The sequence below is a fragment of the Esox lucius genome, chromosome 24 (assembly GCF_011004845.1).
Source record: "Esox lucius isolate fEsoLuc1 chromosome 24, fEsoLuc1.pri, whole genome shotgun sequence".
NCBI lineage: Eukaryota > Metazoa > Chordata > Actinopteri > Esociformes > Esocidae > Esox > Esox lucius.
This window is the reverse complement of record NC_047592.1, coordinates 5,135,641-5,156,104: the sequence shown is the minus strand read 5'-3', so window position 1 is coordinate 5,156,104 and position 20,464 is coordinate 5,135,641. Positions and strand designations below refer to the sequence as shown.

Sequence of the window (20,464 nt, the reverse complement as noted above, 5' to 3'; positions counted from 1 at the left end):
GCTATAACCACAACTACAGCTGCCCCAACTACAACTACAGCTGCTGCAACAACAACAACAGAGTCTCCAACAACAACGACTACAGAGGCTACAACCACAACTACAGCTGTCGAAACTACTACTACAGCTGCTCCAACAAGTACAGAGTCTCCAACAACAACAACAGAGGCTACAACCACAACTACAGCTGTCGCAACCACTACTACAGTTGCTCCAACAACCACTACGGAGTCTCCAACAACAACTACAGAGGCTACAACCACAACTACAGCTGCTCCAACAACCACTACAGAGGCACTAACAACGACTACCGAGGCTATAACCACAACTACAGCTGCCCCAACTACAACTACAGCAGCTGCAACAACAACAACAGAGTCTCCAACAACAACGACTACAGAGGCTACAACCACAACTACAGCTGTCGCAACTACTACTACAGCTGCTCCAACAACTACAGAGTCTCCAACAACAACAACAGAGGCTACAACCACAACTACAGCTGTCGCAACTACAACTACAGTTGCTGCAACAACAACAACAGAGTCTCCAACAACAACAACTACAGAGGCTACAACCACAACTACAGCTGTCGCAACTACTACTACAGCTGCTCCAACAACTACAGAGTCTCCAACAACAACAACAGAGGCTACAACCACAACTACAGCTGTCGCAACCACTACTACAGTTGCTCCAACAACCACTAAGGAGTCTCCAACAACAACTACAGAGGCTACAACCACAACTACAGCTGCTCCAACAACCACTACAGAGGCTACAACAACGACTACAGAGGCTACAACCACAACAACAGCTGCCCCAACTACAACTACAGCTGCTGCAACAAGTACAGAGTCTCCAAAAACAACAACAGAGGCTACAACCACAACAACAGCTGCCCCAACTACAACTATAATTGCTGCAACAACAACAACAGAGTCTCCAACAACAACAACTACAGAGGCTACAACCACAACTACAGCTGTCGCAACAACAACTACAGCAGCTCCAACAACCACTACAGAGGCTCCAACAACCACTACAGAGGCTACAACCACAACTACAGCTGTCGCAACTACTACTACAGCTGCTCCAACAACCACTACAGAGGCTACAACAACGACTACCGAGGCTATAACCACAACTACAGCTGCCCCAACTACAACTACAGCTGCTGCAACAACAACAACAGAGTCTCCAACAACAACGACTACAGAGGCTACAACCACAACTACAGCTGTCGCAACTACTACTACAGCTGCTCCAACAACTACAGAGTCTCCAAGAACAACAACAGAGGCTACAATCACAACTACAGCTGTCGCAACCACTACTACAGTTGCTCCAACAACCACTACGGAGTCTCCAACAACAATTACAGAGGCTACAACCACAACTACAGCTGCTCCAACAACCACTACAGAGGCTCCAACAACGACTACCGAGGCTATAACCACAACTACAGCTGCCCCAACTACAACTACAGCTGCTGCAACAACAACAACAGAGTCTCCAACAACAACGACTACAGAGGCTACAACCACAACTACAGCTGTCGCAACTACTACTACAGCTGTTCCAACAACTACAGAGTCTCCAACAACAACAACAGAGGCTACAACCACAACTACAGCTGTAGCAACAACAACAACAGAGTCTCCAACAACAACAATAACAGAGGCTACAACCACAACCACAGCTGTCGCAACAACAACTACAGCAGCTCCGACAACCACTACAGAGGGTACAACAACCACTATAGAGCCAACAACCACAACTACAGCTGCCCCAACTACAACTACAGTTGCTGCAACAACAACAACAGAGTCTCCAACAATGACTACAGAGGCTACAACCACAACTATAGCTGTCGGAACAACTACAACTACAGTTGCTGCAACAACAACAACAGAGTCTCCAACAACAACGACTACAGAGGCTACAACCACAACTACAGCTGTCGCAACTACTACTACAGCTGCTCCAACAACCACTACAGAGGCTACAACAACGACTACAGAGGCTACAACAAGAACTACAGCTGCCCCAACTACAACTACAGCTGCAGCAACATCTACAGAGTCTCCAACAACAACTACAGTGGCTACAACCACAACTGCAGCTGTCGCAACTACTACTACAGCTACTCCAACAACCACTACAGAGGCTACAACAACGACTACAGAGGCTACAATAACAACTACTGCTGCCCCATCTACAACAGCAGCTGCTGCAACAACAACTACAGAGTCTCCAACAACAACGACTACAGAAGCTGCAACAACAACTACAGCTGTCGCAACTACTACTACAGCTGCTCCAACAACCACAACAGAGGCTACAACAACAACTACAGCTGCCCCAACTACAACTAAAGTTGCTGCAACAACAACAACAGAGTCTCCAACAACAACGACTACAGAGGCTACAACCACAACTACAGTTGTCGCAACTACTACTACAGCTGCTCCAACAACCACTACAGAGGCTACAACAACAACTACAGAGGCTACAACCACAACTATAGCTGCCCCAACTACAACAACAGTTGCTGCAACAACAACTACAGAGTCTCCAACAACAACGACTACAGAAGCTACAACAACAACTACAGCTGTCACAACTACTGCTACAGCTGCTCCAACAACCACTACAGAGGCTACAACCACAACTACAGCTGCCCCAACTACAACAACAGCTGCTGCAACAACTACAGAGTCTCCAACAACAACGACAGAAGCTACAACCACAAACACAGCTGTCGCAACCACTACTACAGTTGCTCCAACAACCACTACGGAGTCTCCAACAACACCTACAGAGGCTACAACCACAACTACAGCTGTCACAACTACTACTACAGCTGCTCCAACAACCACTACAGAGGCTACAACAACCACTACAGAGGCTACAACCACAACTATAGCTGCCCCAACTACTACTACAGGTGCTGCAACAACAACAACAAAGTCTCCAACAACAACGACTACAGAGGCTACAACCACAACTTCAGCTATCGCAACTACTACTACAGCTGCTCCAACAACCACTACAGAGGCTACAACAACCACTACAGAGGCTACAACAACACCTACAGCTGTCCCAACCACAACAACAGTTGCTGCAACAACTACAACAGAGTCTCCAACAACAACGACTACAGAGGCTACAACCACAACTACAGCTGCCCCAACTACAACAACAGCTGCTGCAACAACTACAGAGTCTCCAACAACAACGACTACAGAAGCTACAACAACAACTACAGCTGTCGCAACTACTACTACAGCTGCTCCAACAACCACTACAGAGGCTACAACAACGACTACAGAGGCTACAACAAGAACTACAGCTGCCCCAACTACAACTACAGCTGCAGCAACATCTACAGAGTCTCCAACAACAACTACAGTGGCTACAACCACAACTGCAGCTGTCGCAACTACTACTACAGCTACTCCAACAACCACTACAGAGGCTACAACAACGACTACAGAGGCTACAATAACAACTACTGCTGCCCCATCTACAACAGCAGCTGCTGCAACAACAACTACAGAGTCTCCAACAACAACGACTACAGAAGCTGCAACAACAACTACAGCTGTCGCAACTACTACTACAGCTGCTCCAACAACCACTACAGAGGTTACAACAACAACTACAGCTGCCCCAACTACAACTACAGTTGCTGCAACAACAACAACAGAGTCTCCAACAACAACGACTACAGAGGCTACAACCACAACTACAGCTGTCGCAACTACTACTACAGCTGCTCCAACAACCACTACAGAGGCTACAACAACAACTACAGAGGCTACAACCACAAATATAGCTGCCCCAACTACAACAACAGTTGCTGCAACAACAACTACAGAGTCTCCAACAACAACGACTACAGAAGCTACAACAACAACTACAGCTGTCACAACTACTGCAACAGCTGCTCCAACAACCACTACAGAGGCTACAACCACAACTACAGCTGCCCCAACTACAACAACAGCTGCTGCAACAACTACAGAGTCTCCAACAACAACGACAGAAGCTACAACCACAAACACAGCTGTCGCAACCACTACTACAGTTGCTCCAACAACCACTACGGAGTCTCCAACAACACCTACAGAGGCTACAACCACAACTACAGCTGTCACAACTACTACTACAGCTGCTCCAACAACCACTACAGAGGCTACAACAACCACTACAGAGGCTACAACCACAACTATAGCTGCCCCAACTACTGCTACAGCTGCTGCAACAACAACAACAGAGTCTCCAACAACAACGACTACAGAGGCTACAACCACAACTTCAGCTATCGCAACTACTACTACAGCTGCTCCAACAACCACTACAGAGGCTACAACAACCACTACAGAGGCTACAACAACACCTACAGCTGTCCCAACCACAACAACAGTTGCTGCAACAACAACAACAGAGTCTCCAACAACAACGACTACAGAGGCTACAACCACAACTACAGCTGCCCCAACTACAACAACAGCTGCTGCAACAACTACAGAGTCTCCAACAACAACGACTACAGAAGCTACAACAACAACTACAGCTGTCGCAACTACTACTACAGCTACTCCAACAACCACTACAGAGGCTACAACAACTACAGCTGCCCCAACTACAACTACAGTTGCTGCAACAACAACAACAGAGTCTCCAACAACCACTACAGAGGCTTCAACAACGACTACAGAGGCTACAACAAGAACTACAGCTGCCCCAACTACAACTACAGTTGCTGCAACAACAGAGTCTCCAACAACAACGACACAAGAAGCTACGACCACAACTACAGCTGTCGCAACGACTACTACAGCTGCTCCAACAACCACTACAGAGTCTCTAACAACCACTACAGAGGCTACGACCACAACTACAACTGCCCCAACTACATCTACAGTTGCTGCATCAACAACAACAGAGTCTCCAACAACAACGACACAAGAGGCTACAACCACAACTACAGCTGTCGCAACGACTACTATAGCTGCTCCAACAACTACTACAGAGGCTACAACAACCACTACAGAGGCTACAACCACAACTACAGCTGCCCCAACTACAACTACAGCTGCTGCAACAACTACAGAGTCTCCAACAACAACAACAGAGGCTACAACCACAACTACAGCTGTCGCAACTACTACTATAGCTGCTCCAACAACCACTACAGAGTCTCCAACAACCACTACAGAGGCTACGACCACAACTACAACTGCCCCAACTACATCTACAGTTGCTGCATCAACAACAACAGAGTCTCCAACAACGACTACAGAGGCTACAAACACAACTACAGCTGTCGCAACTACTACTACAGCTGCTTTAACAACTATAGAGGCTACAACAGCCACTATAGAGGCTACAACCACAACTATAGCTGCCCCAACTACAACAACAGCTGCTGCAACAACTACAGAGTCTCCAACAACAACGACAGAGGCTACAACCACAACTACAGTTGCCCCAACTACAACTACTGCCGCTCCAATAACAACTACAGCTGCCACAACCACAACAACTGATACACAAACCACAACTACAGTTGCACCAACGACTACAGAGTCTCCAACCACAACTACAGAGGTATCTACAACAACTACAGCTGCTATAACCACGACTACAGCTCCTTCCACAATAACTACAGAGGCCCTTACCAGCAGAACCACAGCTACATCCCCTGAAACTACAACCCCTGCATCTACAACCCCTGAAACTACAACCCCTTCAACCACAACCCCTGCAACTACAATCATTGCAACTACAACCCCTGCAAGTACAACCACAGCATCAGCAATCACTGCAACTACAATCTCTGCAACTACAGCTATTCCACTCAGTACGGTGCCTGTGGTATTCAGGTCCTTAGGGGAGAACTTCACCTCTGACTTAACAAACATATCAACCCAGGCCTTTCAAAACCGAGCATTACTCATTAAAACTCAGGTAAGTCTCCTAAAAGGATGAGATAAAGACTAAGTCAATGTCTTAACATGAAGAATAGAAAGTAGTAAAACAGTCAGCTAATCAACAGCGGGCTTTGGCTAAACTTAATCTGTTTGTTTCTTTTGCTTTCCAGCTTGAACCTTTTTATCAATCAGCTTTCGTCTCTTTTTATAGTTTAACTGTGACACAATTCAGGTAATTTATTTGCATTATTACTTTCAAATATATTTGAATCTATCTTGTGTTTGTTTGGTTTTAAACTGTCCTCTCATTTGTTTCCAGCTCTGGATCCATCATTAATCATATGGATTTAGCATTCTACTCCTCCTCTGTACCTAATAATAAAGAGATTGGAACCATTTTGATAAAAGCTGCACAAAACATCACAGTGTTCAACATCGACTCCACCTCAGTGACTGTGAACAACACAGGTAAGCATGTCATTTTTTCTATTGTATTATTCTATTTCTGAAGCTACTACATAGTGCAGGATATTATAATCCCATACTTGAACCTTGTGATGTCTCCAAACACCCACCAGATCAGACTGAGCATTCAGGGCCATACAGTGTATATAAAATTCTACACACCCCTGTTAAAATGGCAGGTTTTTGTGATGTAAAAAAATGAGACAACAATAAATCATCTCAGAACGTTTTCCACTTTTAATGTAACCTATAATGTCAACAATTCAATTGAAAAACAGACTGAAATCTTTGAGGGGGAAAAATACAAAATAAAAACCTTACATTAACCTGGTTGCATAAGTGTGCACACCCTCATATAACTGGGTATGTGGCTGTGTTCAGAATTAACCAATCACATTCAAACTCCAGTTAAATAGAAGTCATTACACATCTGCCATCATTTACAGTGACTCTGATTAATCACAAATAAAGTTCAGCTGTTCTAGTAGGTTTTTCCTGACATTTTCTTAGTTGCATCTTAGAGCAAAAGCCATGGTCCGCAGAGAGCTTCCAAAGCATCAGAGGGATCTCACTGTTAAGTCAGGAGAAGGGTACAAAATTATTTCCAAAGCATTAGATATACCATGGAACACAGTGAAGACAGTCATCAAGTGGAGAAAACATGGCACAACAGAGACATTACCAAGAACGGGACGTCCCTGGTTAGGGAGGCTTCCAAGAGGCCTACAGCAACATTAAAGGAACTGCAGGAATTTCTGGCAAGTACTGGCTGTGTGCTACATGTGACAACAATCTCCAGTATTCTTCATATGATTGGGCTATGGGTGGCAAGATGGCCTGTTCTTACAAAGAAAAACATCAAAGCCTGGCTGAAGTTTGCAAAAACAAACATCAAGTCCCCCAAATACATGTGGGAAAATGTGTTATGGTCTGATGAAACCAAGATTGAAATTTCTGGCCATAATTCCAAAAGGTTTGTTTGGCGCAAAAACAACACTGCACATCAAGAACACTATACCCACAGTGAAGCATGGTGGTGGCAGCATCATGCTTTGGGGCTGTTTTTCTTCAACTGGAACCGGGGCCTTAATCAGGTTGGAGGGAATTATGAACAGTTCCAAATACCAGGCAATTTTGGCACAAAACCTTCAGGCGTCCGTTTGAAAGCTGAATTTAGAAGTTCACCTTTCAGCACGACCATGACCCAAAGCACACATCCAAATTCACAAAAGCATGGCTTCACCCGAAGTAGAATAACGTTTTGGAATGGCCCAGCCAGAGCCCAGACCTGAATCCAACTGAACATCTGTGGGGTGATCTGAAGAGGGCTGTGCACAGGAGATGTCCTCGCAATCTGACAGATTTGGAGCGCTTTTGCAAAGAAGAGTGGGCAAATATTGCCACATCAAGATGTGCCATGCTAATAAACACCTACCCAAAAAGACTGAGTGCTGTAATAAAATCAAAAGGTGCTTCAACAAAATATTAGTTTAAGAGTGTGCAACCAAGTTATTGTGAGGTTTTTTTTCCTCATAGATTTCAGTTTGTTTTTCAATTGAAATGTTCAAGTTATAGGTCACATTAAAGGTGGAAAAAGTTCTGACATGATTTATCTTTGTCTTATTCTTTTACATCACAAGAACTTGGCATTTTAACAGGGGTGTGTAGACATTTTATATCCACTGTATATTCATTTTGCAGATGTATTCAAAACAAAAACAAACACCTGAATTATTCACAGTACAATGAGATCTTTCAATGTAAATGCGTGCCTGGGGGCTTTACTCTCAATTGTCCTGGAAAGAACACAACAAAATAACCGATACAGATTCAGTGCTTCCAGTACTAATGGTATTAATCAAGTGGTTAATGGCAATACCTCAGACTCACCATTGTATGATTACGTTTTTTATATACAAGCAACTTAAATCTTACAATTATAAGGAATGTCTTTCAATGTCAAACAACTAAAGTTGTACATTTCTGTATATCTGCACCCAGCCTGTAACTTTTAAGACTACAATTGTGCAATCTGTATGCAACATATAATGACATGAGATTTTTCCTTCTGATCTCAGATATTTTTGCAGCAACTACGTTACCTCCATCATCTGCTGTAGTCACCCCTGTGGCAGATACTACCACTTCAACAACTGGACAACCTCATACTGTTCTCGTCACGGCTGCTACGACTGGACCCAGAAACACCACCACTACATTGTTGTCTCCCTCAACAGTATCAAATATAGCATCAACCCTGGCCACACTAACTACCAGAACAACTCCAACCACCACTACAACCAACCCACAAACAACCTCTCTTACAATAACTACAGCTGTGTCCAACATCACAACAGCTTCTGTCAACACAACCAAAGCCGCCAATACAACAACTACAGCTTCTGTCAACACAACCAAAGCCGCCAATACAACAACAACTACAGCTTCTGTCAACACAACCAAAGCTGCCAACACAACAACAACTACAGCTTCTGTCAACACAACCAAAGCTGCCAATACAACAACAACGACCACAGCTTCTGTCAACACAACCAAAGCTGCCAATACAACAACAACGACCACAGCTTCTGTCAACACAACCAAAGCTGCCAATACAACAACAACGACCACAGCTTCTGTCAACACAACCAAAGCTGCCAATACAACAACAACGACCACAGCTTCTGTCAACACAACCAAAGCTGCCAATACAACAACAATGATCACAGCTTCTCCCTCAACAAGCTTGGGTGCTTCAACAGTCTTTCAAGGTAAAAAAAAACAATTATTCTATAGTATTGTGATAAAAACAAAATGTTATTCTGTAATTGCTTACAACATTAATTAAAACCAATATCTTACACGTTTTTTATATATATATTTTCATGGACTGTTGTAGACTGGCAGGGGACTTAAAAATATCTTGGTTTTTCAGGAAGAAAAACAACAATTTACATGCTCACGCTCCATAATGCTTTTGCAGACACTTTAATTTGTTTTTCTTGATCCCATGATTTCCAGACTTTAGACAGCAATTTAGTATAAAATGTTGCATTACATTGCATTACACAAAATACCATTGTTGCACAATTTTGTTTTAAATAGAATAGTGACTTGAATATTAGAATTTTAATAAATAACATTGACAAGAATTGCATTTGCAATTCTGTATACTGTCATCAAGCCTGTTAAAGACTAGTGTCTCCATCTCCACGTCAACATCAACATATAGTATTTTAAATAATAACAGAGATTCATGTTTCCTTCTTATTTCAGGTACTCCTACAGCAACTATTTTTCAACCTTTAACTGTGGCTGGTACCACCACTAGAACAACTGGACAACCTGTCACTGTTCCTACGACTGGACCCAGAAACACAACCACTACATTTGGGTCTCCCTCAACAGCATCAAATGCAGCATCAACACTGGCCACACTAACTACCAGAACAACTCCAACCACCACTACAACCAGCGCACCAACAACTACTAAAACCACAACTGCAACTACTACAACAACTACAACAACTACAGCAACTACTAGGACAACCACCACAACTGCACCTATTCAACCTGCTCCAGTGGTGGTTTTCATCATACAACAACTTTATGTCCCACAATTAAGTAACCCTGCGAGTACAGAGTTCCAAACCCTTGCATTAACTGTTATTGCAGCGGTAAGTCTTACAAATGTGTATTTCTTTCTTTGTAAAAAAGTGCACTTAATTATTTAAGTGCACTTGACTGTTTCTTTCCTGCACAACAGTTAGCTGCTATTACTGTAAATCTTGAGGTATATAGAAAATGTGTTTGTGTCACTGTGTTTTTTTTAAATCACTAACATATTGGCCTGTTTCTATCAACTTTTACAGTTTGATGTGATCTACAAAACAAAATACGGAAGCTTCTTCATTAGGACGATAGTTCTCGCATTCACGTAATATTCTATCTCGTTCTTTTCTAATCAGTTCCTAATTCATTTGGTGTGGTGCTGGTTGTGACTTTTCCTATCTTTTTCCAGACCTATTACCCGTTCCCGGAGTGCAGACACGCAGGCTGAGGTGAAGCTGGTGTTTAACCAGACCGCCGCACAACCGGTACCTCAACTTGCTGAAATTGGGGACACGCTAAAGGCAGCTCTGAACAGTTCCAACAGTACCATCGGCAACCTCACAGTGGTGTCAGACTCCATCAAAGTTACAGGTGAGCTAACTCATGTGGAGGCACGCGCGAACACACGGTCAATTATCTGGTGAAGAGGCAACTCAAGAGAGGGATGGACGCAACCCTTTACTTTATTGGGCTGAGTCAAAGTCACAGTATTTTCGGTAGCCTTAAAAAACTAGTTTCACGCCAATGTATGGACACAAATCACTACAGTGTTAAATTATAGATATAGCGTTTAAATGTGTTTAATTTCAAGTTTGCACTCCAATATTACACTTTATTTTAAAAAACGAAACTGATTTCTGTTTTATTGGGCTGTCCGCTGAGGGGGGTTATTCACGTGGGTCAGTATCCCCCATGTATTTTATTTGAAAGTCAGACAAGGAGTCCCCAACCGTAGTGTGATATTGAACTAGGTCATATGAGGAAGAGGCAGAGGACCAGTCTGAGATAACTCCTTCGTTTTACATGATTGCTGTGTATATTATAGTTTCCTGAGCAAGGTAGCTAGCCTTAATTGTTCACAGGTTGTTGCGATAACTCACAATATGTTCTCCATCAAATAACCTGTGAAATTGGGACATTTCAAAAAAGGAAGGAAATTAAAAAAAACTCTAAACTTTGTCATCTGTCAGCTTGAAAGTTAACTTCAGCACATGTTCACTATGAACAGTTCAGCAGCAGCCAAATGTAATCTCCCAAAAAGTACAGATTTACGATGTTTTAGGAAATGTTAAAGAAAGTTTACCAGCAGGCAGAAGCACTTGATGTGATATTCATAAAAATTAAATAACCTACTTTTCTACAATAAAACACATATACATATATTAATGCAGAACCCTTTTCTGATCTTCTGTGTTTAAAGTACTCACCTCAAATACAACAACTACTCCTGTCATTACTTCCGCCATCACATCTACAACCCCTGCAACTACAACCACTACAGCTGTTCCACTCAGTATGGTGCCTGTGGTATTCAGGTCCTTAGGGGAGATCTTCACCTCTGACCTATCAAACTCATCAACTCAGGCCTTTCAAAACCGAGCATTACTCATTAAAACTCAGGTATGTCTCCTAAAAGGATGAGATGAGGACAAAGTCAGTGTCTTAACAAATAGTCAAATAGTCAACAGCAAGTTTTGCCTAAACTTCATCTATTTGTTTCTTTTGCTTTCCAGCTTGAACCTTTTTATCGATCGGCTTTCATCTCTTTTAATAGTTTGACTGTGACAAAATTCAGGTAGTTAATTGGCATTATTATTTTCACATTTATTTGAATCTATCTTGTATTCTGTCTGGCTTTAACATGTTGTCTCTCATTTGTTTCCAGCTCTGGATCCATCATAAATACTATGAATTTAGCATTCCTCTCCTCCTCGGTCCCTAATAACACAGCGATTGGCAACGTTTTGATAAATGCAGCTCGAAACATCACAGCTTTCAACATCGACCCCACCTCAGTGACAGTCAATGGCACAGGTGAACACATAATTATCTATTTGTATTTTATTATTCTATGCTATTAGCATTTTATTATTTGTGGAATAAATATGTTTTATGACATTGTGTATTCCACTACTTTCATCTATGCAGCTAACTCAGGTGTGGGCAGCAAGGCAAGTCTCTTCACAGCGTCCTGTCTGGTGGTTCTGTCAATGCTCCTATCAAGACAACAGTGATCTCAGAGGCAGTCTCCTGAAAAAGCTCTCTCACTCACCGGAAAGTAGCAGAATGAAAGAGTGTTGGTGGTCAAAAGTGTACGTGGGGGAAGAATTTCCCACCCATTCCCACCCTAATTCCATGAAAGAATACAATAAAGAACACAGATGAATGTGTTATAAGCTGGAATTAGATGCATATGAGAGTTGAACACAATTAGATACTATTTTATAATTACAACCTAATAGTATATGTTGAATATACTACATCAGAAGTAAATATTATTTCCGTGCAATGAACAAAACAATTTTTTTTAGTTAATATATAATTGAGATTATTGGTTTTTCACATGGCTGCTTTAATAAAACATACATTATTTGAGAGCAATATAGAGAAATATATATGATTCATGTTTTTACTTCATGAGTTTGTTATTTTATTTGTGTGTGTGTGTGTGATGAGATGTCTCAGATGTGTCTCAGGCCTCTAAACATTTTATCCGAATAGATCATTGTATGTAAGCCACGGTCAATATTATCTTAGTAATAATGTTTGAGTAGGCCGCTCTTAGTAACAATGTTTGAGTAAGCCACTGTTAGTAATAATGTATGAGTAGGAACCGGTTAATATTATCTTAATAATAATGTATATGTAGGTCACTGTTAATATTTTCTTAGTAATAATGTACATGTAGGCCACTGTAAATATTATGAAAGTGATACTCTATATGTAGGCCACTGTTAACATTATCATTGTAATAATGTATTACCTCTGTATTATTTATATTGCATCATTACATGTATTGTATTCTGTGAGCTCAAATGTAGCATCTTCTATTAAAGAATGAAGAGGTGTATGAAGACATTTTCCAAGTTAACAAAACTTCTTCCCACATCACTAAGCAGGATTTTTACATTTCATGTGTTGAAAGCAAAAGGGTGGGATGACTGCAGAAATGAAGGCTGTCTGAATTAGTCTTGTTGTTTACTGTTTCTACAGGGAATTTGACATGTAATTCTTGGTGGCTCTGATTCTGGATTAGTGTGGAGGAGCTCAGGTAGGGTGGTGTCTCACTATGGCCCCATCACATTCTGCCTAAGAACAGCTTTTAGCCAAGGTATAATGGCAATATACCACACCCCCTCGTTTCTTTTTAGTTAATTCACCCTTAGGCAGGGTGGAAAACGAGCTGTGCCAGGCATTCATATTCATATGCTATATGATAGAAAGTGACAGATGAGAATCACAGAGAAAGACAACAGGGAAGAACCAAGATGATCACAGACAGACAAGAATCACAGAGACAGACAACAGGGAAGAACCTAGATGATCACAGACAGACAAGAATCACAGAGACAGAGAGACAACAGGGAAGAATCAAGATCAGAGGTGGCACCACAAGTCTAAAGGTTCGTAGACACTTATCCAGATGGACAAGGCATGCAGACATCCCAAGTCTCCCGGAAGTTCCGGGAGTCTCCCGCATATTGATAGCGGCTCCCTGATGCCCGCAAATTAGTTAAAATATACCGGAATTTAGAACGAGTGATCAAGGGCGCGCATGCTAGACAGAGACTGTGCTTCAAACCGTGTAGCGCGCGCACGGCAGAGAGGGATAGGGAGCGAGAGACCTTGCGTGTGGTGTGTGCTAGTCTGCGTGTGTGCCTCATGAAGCGCATGTAATGCAGAGAGCATCCTAATTGGCCTGTTTCGGTAAATCAACCAGTCAATTGTCAGTGTGGGCGGGCTTTTATCTCCTCTCGAGTCCCGAACTGAATACTCCAGTTCAGTATAGAAACAAGAGCGCCATAAAAACGCAAATACAAGACACATTTTACGCTAGACTTGCACGCTGTACAGTTTGCAACAGCGACTTCACCATTGCCCATGGTGGGTTAAATGATTGTAAAAGTCATATCCTTGTCCTCCTTTTTATTGGGCGGGGGGGGCTTCGGGATACCTCCCTGAAATGACTTTTTTCAGGTTGGGATGTCTGGACATGTAACAATTAGAGTTACAGTTTTCTTGGCGCTAGAATTCAATAGATACTTATCCTTGTGCATTAGTCGTCATCCATCTGTTATGGTCTGACAAAAGTTTTTATATTTTCCGAGTAGGTGACAGGGATTTTTGGCTACCTAGGTCGAGATATGTTTTACAAATGTCTATGTAACAACACCATGTCATCCGTCTTAATTTAACCAACTGAGCAGCTAGCTAACCTTTTCAAGAACTTGATTATCATCCCTTGGCCTTGGGTAGCAGCAGTATATTGTTTAATCTGTACTCATCTTTTTCCTGTATCAAATAAATGTAATCAGTGAGTTTAAAATAATACTACCTAGCGAGCTAATAGTGTAAGCTAGCTCTCTAGCTATGTAGTAGCTACAAGTGCAGGCTACTAAATGTAACAATAGCAGTTTGTCAGTAATGGATATGATCATTCTATTGTGATAGGGGACAAGTTGAGGAGTTTGACATACCTTATTTTTTTACTAAAAAAAATCTCCACAGAATTTGCATTTTCACGGCGACAACGAGGCATGTGGTAGGAAAGCTTGAGCAATGAAAGTAGCTAGTAACCTGCACTGACTCGATTCTGATGATTACTAGCGGTACTAAGCAATGAGTAGTTGAGAGGTGTGGTTGATGCTCTGCCTCTGGGGCCAAGATGGCTGCAGCTAGGAGATCACTGTACATTCACCTACTGCAATCGAAGTTTGTGTTAGAGAGTTAAATTTCAACAGAGTAAACTTGCTGACTTTTTTGACTGAAATGAATATTCTGTATACAGTGGGGAGAACAAGTATTTGATACACTGCCGATATTGCAGGTTTTCTTACTTACAATGCATGTAAAGGTGTGTAATTTGTGTGTAAAGGTGTGTAATTTGTGATCATCAAACTTAACCGCACTGTTTTGCCTTATAGCTTCCTATGTTTTTATCCCATTTTTAATCTTTATATGTTTTCTTATTGTATTTTGTATTATTATGATGTATTCATTTGCTTTGATGTTTTCATTTGAGTATCTGTTTTTATGTCATTGTACTTTCATATATGTTTCTTTGTAAAGCACATTGAATTGCTTCGATGTATGAATTGTGCTATATAAATAAACTTAACAAGCATTTATCTCACTTTTTTGAGTTTCTTGATAGTATGAATATCTGGGGAGCATCTGCGGGATGGTAGGCTAATCTTGACGATCCAAATAAAGCTTTGACAGGTCATTCACTGTAGAAGTTTTCCTTGGTCTGCTAAGACTTGACATGGACAGGTCTCATGATGCACTAACAAGCAAAGTAAACACGCCAGCCTAATAGGAAACATCAGTGAAGCCTAATTTTCAAATTCTTTTGAAACCCTAAAATTAGATCACATTTGAATTATCTGTAATCTCTAAATGATTCACCCAATATGGACGAAAATACAATCAAATTAAATCTGACAGTCTGAACTCCAGCCCCACTCTCAGCACCATTTCAAATAATAATTCCTGACATTCAGAGCTTAAAAAAAGAATCATGTGTCACCCTCCGAATACTTTCGTTATTCACTGGCATTTATTTTATCTGGAACCAAGTGACACTGAATTGCGTTCTGCCATCCTACCATGTTTGCATTCATCGCTGGTGCATCGAAGACAACCTGCGGTCTAACAAACTGTTCACCAAAGTGCTCGTCTGCTGGTTCCTCACGTGTTTACGTAACAATACAAAACACACGTTATATCCTGAGAAGTCAAAAAGTCATAGATTACATTCTGATTCCTTTGGCCTGGAGCCTGGATGCCCGCCTATAGGTCTCTGATGGTATCTTGCTATATTTCATTAGAACGCAAAAACTCTTCACCCATAAATAGACTGTATACACAACTCAATAAATGTAAAGCCCATGTATAATCAGAGATGGACAGAAATATGTTTGCATTAGCACGCATTCAATCATTAATCGTCAGGGTCCCGCCACTTCAGTCTTCGTTACTATCATGTTGTAATATTATAACAGGGTGAAAAAAGGTGGAACTTATAACATACAGGAACACATGTAGTGCCCGTCGCTTATTATAATTTACAAATATCAATGTTGCTCCTCAATGATACACCAAAAAGACAACAAGCAGTGAGACCTTCATTTAACCTAATGGGAGAGGCGGTGCGACTTAATAAATTACATTATTTAAAATGAAAAAGCTTTTCAAGTTGTTCAATAGTCATTAATAATTTTTTCTATGGTGCTTGCTGTGCGAAAATGTTATGAGAACTTAGGTTTAAATTGTGGGAAAAAAAACTAAGATTAATTAATTAATCACTTGCCCTACCGGCTCTTTAATGTCCAGTGTTGATCAGTGACATAGTGGCCGTTTATCAATCCGCGTTTCTGTCCGTACTTGTGTTCTTGTGAACTCGTTTGACGTCATCTTTCATGGCCCAAGCACGGTTCCAATCAAAGATCGCAAGATACCAAGAAAGCCTAAAATGCCAGGATATGTACTTGATCTGCTTCTTTTATCGAGGATGCATGGGTTGGTGACTTGTTCAGCGAGATATCCCAGAAGTCATTTCTAGATGTTAGAAGAGAAGGAAAATGTCCACAACTGTAATAAGTTTTAACTTTTCTCATTTCAGGTAAATGGTACCTGTAAATCAGCATTGTAGTCACTGAAATGGGCATTGTAGTCACTGAATATTTGCTCAGTTTTTTAAGAAACGGCTAAATTTGCTTTTACTTTTCGATCAGCTAGCTAACGTTATTCAGTGCAGTGGAGAGGCTAGTTAACGTTAGCTAAGTTAAGTAATTACTGTACAGGTAGAGAGGGACAGCTTTTTAATTGCAGTTGATTTTCACGTTAAAAAAAATTGCATATACAAATGTCATATATCCTATGATTAGTGCTATAGTCTCCATACAACCTTCTGCCGTTCATCTTCACATTAATATTTTATTCAGGGACTACAGAGGTTACAGCCCTCATAGAGTGGAGGTGTATTGCGCAATAGCCAAGTACACAAGCATCTCAATCCAAATAGCCGCGTTCTCTGTTCTCGCAATCTTGCAAGACCATTCTCGCAAGATCGCTTGGCAAGAACGTTCTTCTCACTGACACACGTTCTTAGCGTACTTGGAATTGATAAACAGCCAATAGGCATTCACAGGGGTGAAAATCTGATATACATTTGAGGTGTATGTCCCCCCGTCCTCCTAGTATTCCGATACCTTCTGGAGACTACAATGTATTTCCATTTTTCTACCTTTTCATTTGGATGTTTTATTCCTCTGGATAATTCCTCTGTAATTATTTGATATGGCTTGGCATTATTGCTTTGTCAGAGAAGAGCTTGCAATCAAACATTTTACTATACTGTTTATTTTTGCTGTATCCTGTGGTCATGGAAAACAAACTTTGATTTCATTCTACCCTCCAACCATAGCACCCATGACAACCTGATTCCCTGTTTCAGTCTCAAGGGGACCATGGAAATGTCTGATCAACCTTATCTGATAGCCCGTATACAGCCAAGTGATGTTATCAAAGCCAAAATAATAAGGAATTACTGATGAATTACAGTTTTGTTGGTTACATAACTAGCTAGACTAATTTTATTTCATTTGTGAAAGTAAACCAATATGAAATCTAGGACTGATGAAAAACAGTGTTTGGAACTACAAAACAGTTTTATTCAATATTTTAAACAGCTAGAGCAGTTCCAGTTATATCCCAAATATCACACAAGATTGAGATCTATGGATAAGAGCTTCTGCATTTTTGTGTTTAGTACAATTAATTCAGAACAATTTTAAGAACAAGTTTACCATCTTAAGCACTGGATCAGTATTCCTTTTTCAAAATGTATTTCATATAACTCTTCATATAGCAGAAGTCGTCCCGAAGTGCATAATACTGACTGATACTTAGCCTAAAAACCCCTCGATGGGAAATGGTTTCCCTCGAAGGGAAACTAAAATAAATATATTCAATCATCATAAAGGTTCTATCTATTATCTTAAAAAAAGCTATAATAGTAAATATAATAGTAACCATTATATCTTTGGTTAATGATCAGATGCTCCAATCACCAGGCTATCCAGCTGCCCCTATAGTTTTGATGTTGCTGTTTGTGCGTATGACTTAACAGAGGTGAAGGATACTGTCCGTGTTTAAGCCAAACATAGGTCTACTGTTTAGTCGCTTGCTGTTTAGTGTTAACTGATCGACGTTGGTCATTGCTGGTGTCTTTGTAACTTGTCATTCATATTGGTCGTTGCTGGTGTCTTTGTAACTTGTCGTTCATATTGGTCATTGCTTGTTTTGCTGTTTGCAAAGCAAACTACAAAACAATAGAAATATTTTGGGCTATAAATGGAACCCCATAACTGTCTGGCAAGTTCAATGGAGACATGACGTCTGTGCGAGTGTGTCAGCGATGTGTGGGTGTGTGTACCAAGGATGCTGGTGTGTGAGTGTCCTTGTGTATTCCTTATCAGGTGGCGGAGGTATTTCTATCACTTCCTCCTTTAAAAATGTCAGATGAATCACGTCTGTCACCTGGGCTGCCACAGCTAATATTTAAGAGATGCCTTGTGGATTCCTTATTGGGTGGCAGAGGTATTTGTATCGAGAGACTTCCTCCTTTAAAATATCTGATTAATAATTTTTTTCATCTGGGCTGCCACGTTTTGGGCTGTTTAAGAGACGCTAGCACTATGCTTTGGGCGCAATGCGAGAAACAGAAAGCAAAACCCTGTTGTTTTTCTTACCTTATGAGAAGATAGGTGTGTGACAATTTTTGTTATCTTTTTGGTTTGCAATTGCTCTACTTTGATTGTCATTTCCAATCCTACATCAATCAAATTTAGTAATCAAATGTATTTATAAAGCCCTTTTTACAACAGCAGTTGTCACAAAGTGCTTTACAGAGACACCCGGCCTTAAACCCCAAGGAGCAAACAACAGTAGTGTTCAATTTCATTACATTGATATGAGAGATATTTTTGTTTGAATTGGGTTGGGTATCTTTAGGTAATATTTATTAGAATAAGCCAACATTCTTTACAGGCCCATGTGGATACCCTCAAAACCCACTTTTCATCCCCAACTATTTTAATTTTTTATCATCATTGTCCTCTTTAACAGTTCCCTTTTCTTTCAGCAAGAATATTTAAATGTTGACTATTAGGGAAAATAATACATTCCCAAATGTATGTCTATATATATATATATATACAATCACCTAAAAGATTATTAGGAACATCTGTACAATTTCTCATTAATGCAATTATCTAATCAACCAATCACATGGCAGTAACTTCAATGCATTTAGGGGTGTGGTCCTGGTCAAGACAATCTCCTAAACTCCAAACTGAATGTCAGAATGGGAAAGAAAGGTGATTTAAGCAATTTTGAGCGTGGCATGGTTGTTGGTGCCAGACGGGCCGGTCTGAGTATTTCACAATCTGCTCAGTTACTGGGATTTTCACGCACAACCATTTCTAGGGTTTACAAAGAATGGTGTGAAAAAGGAAAAACATCCAGTATGCGGCAGTCCTGTGGACAAAAATGCCTTGTTGATGCTAGAGGTCAGAGGAGAATGGGCCGACTGATTCAAGCTGATAGAAGAGCAACTTTGACTGAAATAACTACTTGTTACAACCGAGGTATGCAGCAAAGCATTTGTGAAGCCACAACACGCACAACTTTGGAACATTCAGATTGTAGAGTCAGAATTTGGCGTAAACAGAATGAGAACATGGATCCATGTCTTGCCTTGTTACCACTGTGCAGGCTGGTGGTGGTGTAATGGTGTGGGGGATGTTTTCTTGGCACACTTTAGGCCCCTTAGTGCCAATTGGGCATTGTTTAAATGCCATAATGCACCATGTCACAAAGCTTGAATCATTTCAAATTGGTTTCTTGAACATGACAATGAGTTCACTGTACTGAAATGGCCCCCACAGTCACCAGATCTCAACCCAATAGAGCATCTTTGGGATGTGGTGGAACGGGAGCTTCGTGCCCTGGATGTGCATCCCACAAATCTCCATCAACTGCAAGATGCTATCCTATCAATATGGGCCAACATTTCTAAAGAATGCTTTCAGCACCTTGTTGAATCAATGCCACGTAGAATTAAGGCAGTTCTGAAGGCGAAAGGGGTCAAACACAGTAGTAGTATGGTGTTCCTAATAATCCTTTAGGTGAGTGTATATACACAGAATCTCACAAAAGTG

The 20,464-nt window shown here is 41.0% G+C and overlaps 2 protein-coding genes across 2 annotated transcripts; both read left to right on the top strand.

Annotated features, from left to right (window-relative positions):
• Window positions 1-624: 624 nt before the first annotated feature.
• On the top strand, window positions 625-3,327 carry LOC117593976 (mucin-5AC-like; the record flags this gene model as incomplete). Its single annotated transcript, XM_034290794.1, has 3 exons — window positions 625-1,233; window positions 2,416-2,679; window positions 2,827-3,327. Coding segments are annotated over 3 exons (1,374 nt in total), but the record flags the coding sequence as incomplete, so codon positions are not given.
• Window positions 3,328-5,159: 1,832 nt separating this feature from the next.
• LOC105029488 (mucin-5AC-like) lies at window positions 5,160-12,260 on the top strand. Its single transcript, XM_034290401.1, has 11 exons — window positions 5,160-5,979; window positions 6,113-6,174; window positions 6,262-6,410; window positions 8,486-9,178; window positions 9,684-10,084; window positions 10,280-10,344; window positions 10,429-10,610; window positions 11,440-11,639; window positions 11,753-11,814; window positions 11,905-12,053; window positions 12,168-12,260. The coding sequence occupies exons 3-11, from the start codon at window positions 6,284-6,286 to the stop codon at window positions 12,251-12,253; spliced, it is 1,965 nt and encodes a 654-aa protein (XP_034146292.1). The 5' UTR covers window positions 5,160-5,979; window positions 6,113-6,174; window positions 6,262-6,283; the 3' UTR covers window positions 12,254-12,260.
• Window positions 12,261-20,464: the final 8,204 nt, after the last annotated feature.